General features: G+C 42.6%; 1 protein-coding gene across 1 annotated transcript in view; it reads right to left on the bottom strand.

Moving 5' to 3' along the window:
• Positions 1-1,657: 1,657 nt before the first annotated feature.
• Positions 1,658-10,488, bottom strand: part of clcf1 (cardiotrophin-like cytokine factor 1) — a 13,523-nt gene continuing 4,692 nt past the window's right edge. The window contains exons 2-4 of the mRNA XM_040120299.1: positions 4,743-4,900; positions 3,043-3,347; positions 1,658-2,154 (exon numbers count right to left, since the gene is read on the bottom strand). Coding sequence (XP_039976233.1) covers positions 1,998-2,154; positions 3,043-3,347; positions 4,743-4,900 — 620 coding nt within the window. The 3' untranslated portion in view covers positions 1,658-1,997. The remainder of the gene's footprint in view (positions 2,155-3,042; positions 3,348-4,742; positions 4,901-10,488) is intronic.

Below are 10,488 nucleotides of genomic sequence, written 5' to 3'. Positions count from 1 at the left end.
ATTTCATGTTTTAAAAGGCATGAAAAATCTACCTCAATGTGTCTAATTTTTGTGTTAAGGGGTGCGAAGTGACTTAAAGGAACAGTTTGAGTTTTGGGGAACTTTCGCTTTCTTGCCAAGAGCTAGACAAGAGAATTGCTACCAGTGTCATGTGTGTCTGATAAATATAAAGGTTAAACCGGGAGATGGTTATCTTAGCTTAGCATAAGGACTGAAGTCAGATTTATTCGATCAAAAACAACCATTTAAGCACACCACAACAACTAGATAGATATCATTAATGACGGCCACACTGCTTTTAATTATTAATTATATTCCACAGAGCAACTGTACTGTAACCATATTTGCATTGTTTCATTCACTGCAATAGAGAGAGTTTGTTATTATCAGAAGAAGAAGCTTGCAATGGAATGCTAGATGGAGTAGAGCCTTTACTAAATTAAGAAATTTTTTAGCTTTTTTCATGTTTCATTCATCTTCTTCAGTCTCTACCAGCAACCAGCATCAGAAAAAAAAAAGAGAAAAACACAAGCAGCCCAAGATGACCAATCACAGTTCTTGTAGTCTCTGTCTTGCTCCGTAGCTGATGTGCAGAGATGTTTTACTATTTTGAATTTTTGTGACAGTGTTATCAGTGGCAGCTGTAGCTGTGAGACGCTACTCTCAGCGAGTGCTGCTACTATCTTCACTACAAGACAAGACAAGACTTTGGAACTGGGACTTTTTATTTTTTTTTTTACTTTGGTTTTGTAAAATGAAATACAGTGTTTTAATTTATTAATGTGTTAATTAGTGAGTTTTGGAGTTGCTTGTTGGACAGATTTTGTACCTTTGGACAGAGCCAGACCAGCTGTTTCCCCCTGTTTCCAGTCTTTATAGTAAGATAACAGTCTCCATATCAAACAGACAGATGCTGTATAAAAGTTGTATCGATCTTCTCATTGAACTTTTGACAAGAAAGCAAAAAAACCTGTTTGCCAAAATTTCTACACTGTTCCTTTAAACATTAAAAAAATACATCTACTGAGATTTTTGACGGAAAACGATTCTATTCTAAAACATTTTTAAGATGGTGTTAAATATTACTTGCTACGGAGTGAAATCGTTAGAAAGTGGTAAAAAATTATGAGCACTGAATCAAAAGCAGCAAGGAAGTGAATGATATGTTAATACACCAAATACCACAGTAAGTGTCTGAGTGTGTGTGTTTGACCACCTCTCTGTCTCGACAGTATGTGTAGCGCTGTTGTAGAGTTACTGTAACTGACCGGCCGACTTCTGATTACTCAGCAATACCCCTCTGCCCGTTATTTCCGGTGCTTATCCCCCTGACTCACGCCTCCTCCCGTCTTCCTTTCCTTTTCTGCCCCTTCCTCTCCTCCTCTGTGCCCTCTTCATCCCTCTGGTCATTTCCTCCTCTCCTTTTGTCTTGTACCCATTCAGAAATTTTCCCTTCTGCCTTTAGAGAAAATGAATGTTTGCTGATTCACATATGTGGGGTCACTGAATCAGTTTTCGCTCAATGGCTGCACTGTCTGTCTTGCTGTCTGTCACTCAGTCTATCCTTGTGTGTGTGTGTGTGTGTGTGTGTGTGTGTGTGTGTGTGTGTGTGTGTGTGTGTGTGTGTGTGTGTGTGTGTGTGTGTCTAACCACCTACAGTGGTATTTCTGTTGATCTATGAGCCGTGAAGTCCGGTAACTCAGCCCAGTCTCTGTGTGTCTCGCTCAAAGAGCTGCTATGTGCATTAGGCGAGTGACAGTGCTGGTAATGTGTTGGCTTTGTGTGTGTTATATTCCATTAGCGCTTCTGGTGACCTGCCAAATAGTCCTTCATTCACTTATTCCAGTACGGTATGAATGAATGTCTTAAGCATGAATATGTTTATGTGCTTTTGTCTGCTAACGCTCTCAGTTTATTTCCACTTAGATTTTGTCCAAATAATAGATTTCCAATATACTGCATGTTTGTGTGTTTTCTGTGTGCGCTGTCTCAGCATCTTAACCTCTGAGTCTCTTCTTGAGGCGGTTGAAGTCCTTCGCCGATCGCCACAGCCAACTCTGCAGCTCCCGCAATATCCAAAACCCCTCCACCTTCCTGGCAAAGTCGTTCATCGTCGGCCCCACTGACAGGAGTGAAGGGGAGGAAGAGGAGGAGGTGGAGGAGAGGAGCGGAGTCAGGGGAGGCGAAAGGACGGAGGTGCCCCTTCGTAAAGACACGGGGATGGGCTCGGGGAGAAGGGTATGCTTCTCACCTGCTCCAAACTGGTAGAGGAGGGAGCGGGTGGATAGAGAAGGTTGGAGGGTGGGGGAGAAGAGGGAGCGAGGAGGCCGACGCTGATTATAGAAACCGGAGGAAGAGGAGGTAGCTTCCATATCTGTTTGCTTCTCCTCCTCCACCATTGATCCTCTGCTTTTCTCTACAATAAATCCATCTTCTTTTCTGAGTGCTTCTGGGTGATGTGAGTTCAGGTTGTAGCTGTACCGATTGTTGGTGTTTTGGATGGTTGGTTGTCGAAGTGAGCTGGAGCTTTCTGTGCCCAGGTACGACACTGCGACCCCGGGTTCAGGCTGCCTCTCCTTCTCCTCTCCACCCTCGCTGATACTCAACAACCTTCTCCTCCTCCCCCATCTCTCTGCCTTTCCCTCTCGCTCCAGCTCCTCCTCATCCTCCTCCCCTACTCTCTCTTCTTCGCTGGCAGCCCATTTCCCGCTCTCAGGCTCTTCCCTCTTTCCTCTCCTCCCTCTTTCTCCTCTTCCCTTTTCCCTCAATCCGCCACTCCTTCCTCCAGCTGTGGTCACCTCTGCTCTCCTCCCCTCTTTCCCTCTCCTTTTTCCCATCGGGTCTACATTGATGCCCTCCTCCCGCTCTCCTCCGACCACCCTCATCCCACTTCGTTTCTGGTTGTTACGCTGACTGGACTCTGTCCTCGTCCCGGCTCGGGACCTGTACAGGCTCTGGCTCATCAGTGGAGCTGGTCGGTCGCCTGCTGTCTCCCTCTGAGAGTACTGCAGCTCGCCAGCATTACTTCCCATATTTGCAGATGGAGGAGGAAGTGCGTAACCGAGTGTGGTCATCAGTGCGGATATCGAGCCCAGCAGTCCATCCAGGCCTGTGCAAAAGTGCAGCAGGGAGGTCTTGAGGGAGGGGCAGAGGGTGGAGCGGGCCAGTTCCCTGACGGCTGCCAGCAGCACAGAGTAGGCCTTCTGGTTCTGGGCGAGACGGGCTTGGTTCTCCAGGCCATGCCAAAGCTCCAGGCGGGTGGCAGCGCTGGGCAGGGACAGAGCTGTGCTGTTGGGCCGCGGAGGGGAGAAGTCTTTCTCATTGAACGGAGGTCCTAGGTAGGTGAGCTGGAGGAGGTATACAAAATGTAGAGGAGAGGCTGAGAAGGTTTAGTGGACATTACTGGCATAATGTTTATTTTCATAATTTGGGCCATCATTCATCGTAACACTTTACAAAGCTTCATTGCTGCGGTGAAGTGTGTCAGGTCTAGAACCATCAGCAAACAGATGATCAGACGGGTTGTAAACAAGCCACGAGTTTAGCCAGTTTATCTAAATCATTTAATATGGGTTAAATCAGAAACGAGTGCTCCTGTCATATCTGTAATGGTCCCTCAATACACAGGAAAACAGGATGCGCACAACTAAGTACAGTGAGTCAAAGTTGAATTAACTAAACTGTGATGGATGTTTACAACAATGACTTTGCAGTTTTTTTTCTCTCCCAAATTAGTTTGACCAACTCGAGGGTTTGAATAAAACCTCTCTGATCTGACCTGAGTGCTACAGTTTCTTGCCCTGTCATACTTCTGTTGCCGCATTCCCAGAGCTCAGTAATTAACATGGTGAGCCCAATGTTATGAGTAATCATAAGACAGAGGGCAAAAACTACGAAAATAAGACCCCAGTTAGATCAAATCCTTTAAGTTAGTTAAGGACAATAAAATGATACTGTAATGTAAAAATTAAAACCACATGTTGGAATTACTTTTCTGTTTGTGTATGGTTTAAACAACCAACACAAATAATTAAGCTTGTTTTTGGACAGAGCCAGACAAGCTGTTTCCCTGTTTCAAGTCTTTATGCTAAGCTAAGATAATCAACTTCTGCGCGTAGCATCATATTTTGCGATTTTCTCATCTAACTCCAAAACTATTTCCGCAAATATACAATAACTGATTTTTCTTGGCCACTTGGGGTCAGCAGAAACAAGTTATGAGAACTGACATATTATCACTTTTTGAGTTGATATGATGAACTTTTTAGAAAGTTGAGTTATTCACACATCCACCAGTTACAGAGCACATTACATGATCATGCATTTTGAGTCGTGTTTCTGTCCATCTGATGAATATTCACTCTCTTTTAGCTCTGTTTTTGGTCAACTCCCACTATATTCAGGTGATGATTCTCTGTAGGTTCATCACCAGGAGCGACACCTTTCACAGTGTCACATTGTTTTCAAATTATCATTTTATTGTTATTATAAAAATATTGATTGCAGCTGCTTAATGGGGACCTTTGTAGCAGTGTTTCTACTTGTGATTAAGTTCCTTTAGAGGTTTTAGAGGTGTTTCTATATATTTTGTCTATGACCGACATGTATATGTAAATTTAAAAAAATATGCAAAACTGGTGCAATGAGAAACATTTGCAAAGAAGAGGACAATGATTTTTTTTTTGTTCCCCGTTGGCTTTGATGATATTAATCACACAAAAATATCACAAAACATTACTCACATATACGTCTTTGATTTCCTTGAGCTGATACTCCAGGTATTTGGTCAGCTCATACGTGCTTTCTATCGAACTCCTCTCACTGGCCAGGTTGTGTGACGAATCCAGGGCCATCGCCATGGCAGCAGCCAATAGCAGGATGAGCTGCAGGTGCTGATGGACTGTGGAGAAATTAAAAAAATAAAAGACCGATTAAACCTCAGACAGACAGTGTAAGAGGTTTCTTCAATGACAGTCAAATCCTGGGTGTCCAAGTGATAATTAACACACATGGCAGAGGTATTTGTAATCATAACAGTGAGACGAAATTTATCTTAGCCATTATTTTCTCAGACATTTTGTGATTATTTAACTTGGAGTTTTTAATTAATTTGATGAATTGAGAGCTCAAGAGACAAAAATCACCTCCAGCTACAGTTTCCAAGCTTTGCTCTAGTCACTGAACCATTCTCACTGTTTATAGGATTTTTTACAATATTCTGGTTTATTTCTTTGTCTCTATGGTGATGGCCTCGTCTGTTTACATATTGCCAGGTCAGAGTCATCTGACACTGCCAATAAAGCTTTTTCCGCTTCCAATCTAATTTTAGAGGTTTCTGGCTGTCGGAGGTTTACTCTGGCTTCAAATAAAACCTTGCTTAATAGCTTCAGACATTCAGACAAATGACTACTATGTTCAGTGCAACAGCCTGTCAGGAAAACAGCCACTTACACACACACATGTTGACCATGGTCACTTTTGGGGACATTACATAGACTTGCATTCATTTCCTGGAGACTTACCCTAACCCTAACCATAACCTTATCCTATCCTTAACCCCTGACCCAAAAATCAGCTTTTCCCAAACTGAGGACACGGCTTTTGTCCCCAATTGGACAAGCCGTCCCCAATTAACTGGTCTTTACTCAGAAATGTGTCCCGCAAAAGTAGTCTCTGATAGTGACTCACACACATGCACACGCGCGTGCGCACGCTGAAGTTACCATCGCACACACACGTTCACTCCTGACTGATATCCCAAAAACAAAGACATGTGGCTTTCTTTACAATCACAAACATTAATGTGTTTGTATCAGTTGTGTGTTTGCTGTAGACTTTTTGTTTATGTTTTAGAGTGTTTGTGTAGGTGTTTTATGTTACTGTGTGAGTGTTTTTGAGAATGTTTGTAGCCCTAATTATATATGTGGATTGCTGTGAGTGTATACAATGATTTTGCTTGTTTGTGTGTGGTCCAGGTATTGCTCATGTTGTGGGGACCTGAATCTGTTTACATCGTCCCATTATGTTTATAGTATATATATATTTAAGGTGAAGACATGTTTTGCGGTTATGGTAAGGTAAGGATTAGGCAAGTAGTAGTGATGGTTGAGGTTAGAGTAAGTCTCCAGTAAATGAATGTAAATCAATATAATGCCCACTGAAGTCATGGAGACACACATTGTGTGTGTGTGTGTGTGTGTGTGTGTGTGTGTGTGTGTGTGTGTGTGTGTGTGTGTGTGTGTGTGTGTGTGTGTTTGTGTGTGTGTGTTTGTGTGTGTATGTAAGAGAGACGGGGGTTGTAACACTGGAAACCTTTTAGTGCCCCTGTCTCTGGTTTCAAACAGAGAAAATTGGAGCTGAGAGGTGGTTTTCAACATTAAGAAATTTCATGTACATGCACTCATATTCATCCTGTGCTCACTCTCTCTGGACACTTTCACTTTCACACTTCCTCCTTTATTTTCCTAACTCTCTTTCTCAACAGATCCTCAGCCCTTCACTCGAGCGCGAACACATTTCTTTCCTCGTCTCTGCTCTCTGTCATCCTTTTCCATCCTCTCTGTGCTCACTCTTGTCCTCCTGACACCCAGACGGTAGGCAGTGATTCATGCAGGTGTGGAATATGTATTGCACAATGTGTGTGACCCTGTCAGATTTCTTTTGTTCGCTCACTCTATCTTTCTTATGGCACAGCTCAGGTCTCCCGTTGCTTCACCAGTTTAATTCTTTTCTCCTCTTGAACTAGTCACATGCACTCAAACTTTTGTTTCTTTATCATCTTCTCCTCCCCACTTTTCCTCCTTATCTATTTTCTGCCTCGGGTCAAAATAACAGCAGCCAATTAACCCTGATTAGCTCTCATACTCCCTTTCTATTTCCTCCCTTTTCTTCCTTCTCTCTTTCATCTCTCCAATCACAACAGCCCCCCCAGGATGAAAAAGAGACTTTAAATGAATAGCTTACACAGATTGCTAAACATTTGCCCTCAACATGTTTTCAGTGGTTTCAGTGGTCTGACCTAACACAGTCAACACCTTTTTCCTGTGACTCAACCACTTAAATTTGACGTCTGCACTCCCTTACAGGGCTGGGTGACTTAATGATGGTATGTACTCTATACTATCTTATACACAAAAATGTCTGTTGCTCAACCTTAAACAAATATGTGTTATTATTGCAGTAAGAAAGACACTTTGTCTTTATAAAATGCGGGAAAGAGGAAAATACCTGTTTTTAGTCTTCTGTGCCTCTATCAAACATGATAAAGTAACTAGAAAGAAAATAAAGTGACAAGCATCCTTTTGATTATGGTACAAATTGCAGGGATGAAATGGTATCAACGGGTAACTTGGATGTCCTCTATTTAGTTACCTACTCTGCTCCCAAACGAGCCTAACAAGCTCAAACTCACTTAAAAACAATATCTTCATCCAGTGACATGAGCTTTAGTGACAGATTGAATGACAGATTGGCGAAACTTGCAGTTTCAAATTAAAATAGAAATAGAAATGCTTATCATTGAAGAGACATGGACAAAACCTGAACAAACAACTCCCCTGCTGCGTGATTTAAAAGAAATCTCCTTCTGATGACTCCTCCACTACCGCTTGACCCTGAGTAGTCGGCTACATCAAAGCATCCTCCCAGACTATTTTCTGAATGACTGGGTAACTCCTACATGCCCCCACACACACGTTGAAATCAGTCAACTAGGACAACCCCTGTCAGCCAAGCCTCCTCCGATCTCTTCAACTGCAAAAGCCTCATCACCTGTCAGAAGCAATGAGCATCTTTCAGTGACATCTGAACATTTGGAGCTCATCAAGCCCGGGCTCCCTCCAACCGAACATCCTCCATTAGCATCAAAACACCCCAAAATCAACACAAAACCTTTGACTCACAGAGTAAACAGCCCTGGAGCAAAGGGACACACAGTGTGGAAAAAGGGTTTGCATTCAAAAAGGAATAAACAGGTACCAAAAAAAGGAGTCTGGGATGGAGAAATATAATTCTCCATGACACAAATCAACTCAAACTATTCCAAAACGTTTCCTTTTGTCTGCAGCCACATGCTCAGAGATGATTGCCAGACATGAAAGGCTCTTGTTGTTTTGATTGAGCACTGACATGTCTAAAAGATTCTTCCATTGTGGCTAAAAACAACTGCTCTTTTGTATGAGTAAACTGAGATAAGTCAAACCCAGAGCCATGTTGTCGTTATATAATATTATACCGAGTAACTACACTATGGTCGGCATATAGCCTGACTTCAAGGCGAGCCCTGCAGGCTTGGGGCTGTGTCTGTGTACCTGGCAGTGGAAGCACACTCCGCAGGGCAGGGTTGATACCAGAACGTTCTCCGTGAGAGGATTGCATTACAGCAACACAGGGGTTCCCTACACAACCGACCGTGACCCGGCTCTGTGTGCTTATCTGTGTGTGACTCTCTATGCATTTTCAAGCACATACCTAGTAAAGTTACACATACGCACTCACAGGGGAGCTCCGTTATTCACAACAGACCCTGTTTTTATCTTCGGTTTGTTTGCCGATGTAGAGTCAGATCTGGCTGCCATCCGCAAAAAAGAGCTGAGCATGAGGTTCGGGCGCCAGAGCTTCTGCGCTCCAAATAGGTCAAAATTAAACATCACCACAGGGTCAGGGTTCAGAGATGAATTTTGGGATGAAAGGTTATGTTCAGGGGCAAAAAGAGTTTTGTAACACACTTGACATTTTACACTCCAGATGGTGTTTTGGTAAACCAGTGACTCGGTGTTTGTGGGTGTTGTACCACTTCCATCCAAGAGGATTAGTATTTCATCTTTCCCAACATGCACCACCATTTGAGGTTTTAAACAAGCATTTAAACTGATTTTGGTACTGTGGGAAAAACCATGTACAAGAAAATCTCTTCAGTCTGGTCCAGGAAAAACTACCTCCGGTGCCAAAAAAGGTTGCCCTCTGTTGCTCTGAGATGTTTTTTTTTCATTTCCAGTGCAACATTGATTAGGATGACTGTAGTATTTTGTAATGGCATGCTTTTGGTGATCATACATTGCAAAACTTTGACAATATTTAACATTGATCAAGCCATGCAGACTGATTCTGGAGAAAAAGGTTGAAACATCATCCATGGTGTGTTTTCCAGAACCAAAACTAGTAGCTGCAGGCTACATCCTCTCACTCTTCACATTTCAGTCGTATCTATTCAGTGTGCAGAACTCCTATGCTACATCAGAGGACAATATTAGACGACATTAGTGACAGAAGTGACTGATGTGTCCAGCCATGTTTCATGCGGTAGTTCCTGGAGGGGACGTTGATGTTATGCTGTATGTCAAATTGTGAGTGACTGAAAGGACAGATTTAAGTCCAGTCTGAGAGTCTGCAGACACATCTCTACAAGTTCTGTTTGAATCCCACATATAAATCAGAGTGACCTTAACGTTACATTCGATTTCAATGTGTTTTTTTTTTTACCATCCACACTTAATGAAAGAAATCTGATTACAATCTGTGCATATGGATAATTAGATTTGGGCTGCAATTCTGAACACAGCATTAGCTCAGTTCATAATGTGAGTTAATTCCCAATCAGCTACATGTACATCTTAGAAAGAAAAGCATATTGTAGTAAAATGTTCTAATGCCAGGTTCAAGTCATAGCATTCAGACTGCAATTTTGAGCCAGCACAGTTGGCAAAACCATTCACGTCAACCTCCATGTTCTAACTCTACCTGGGAGATGTCAGGAATTTCTGACCGCTAAAAAGAACTACAGCAGTGTCAACAAACAGTTGGGAGATGGCTGCAAAGCCTCTATAACTAGAAGTTACATCTAAATAATATCCAATATTGACACTTCTTGAATCAATTCAGCTATTTTACATTGTGTCAAGTCAGCATAAACTCAAAGTTCACCTACAAGCTTTTTGAATAAACGAATGAATCTCCTGTTCAGTACCACCAAAATCCACATACTGTAGCCACATGGGACAACTTTTATCAAGCTTGTGTTCCTTTTAAATGTCATTATCTATTATAACTTTTTTTGATTTTGCAAGTTTCAAGTTTCTCTCCCTGACTGTGCACTGATCCTCTGCCTTGTCTTGCATATTTTTTGTCATCTAGGTAATGTGGCAGAGACCAGCTGCAGGCTCATTGTGGCTTTGTTGACAGGAAAGACCTGTCTGAACCAAATCCAGGGGAGCTGTTTGTTTCGTGCATAGTTTTTTAATTATTCTGTTGCACTCTACCTGGTGGTAATTTTGCATTCCGTCATAACACTTACCCTAAACATAAACACACCTGTGCAGAACACCAGGGGCAAAAACATGCATCAACAGTCTGCTGTGAGGGATAGAGCCACAGGGAAAAGTGGACAGAGACACGCGTTGAGTCGTGAGCGGGGTGAGTGGGGGTGAGTGGGGCTGGAGGGGTTTGACAGTCTGGGGTCAGGATCGGTGTTTTGTGTCTGTGTACAGTTAC

The sequence above is a fragment of the Xiphias gladius genome, chromosome 23 (assembly GCF_016859285.1).
Source record: "Xiphias gladius isolate SHS-SW01 ecotype Sanya breed wild chromosome 23, ASM1685928v1, whole genome shotgun sequence".
NCBI lineage: Eukaryota > Metazoa > Chordata > Actinopteri > Istiophoriformes > Xiphiidae > Xiphias > Xiphias gladius.
The sequence above is the reverse complement of the archived record's forward strand: the minus strand, read 5'-3'. Positions and strand labels throughout refer to the sequence as shown.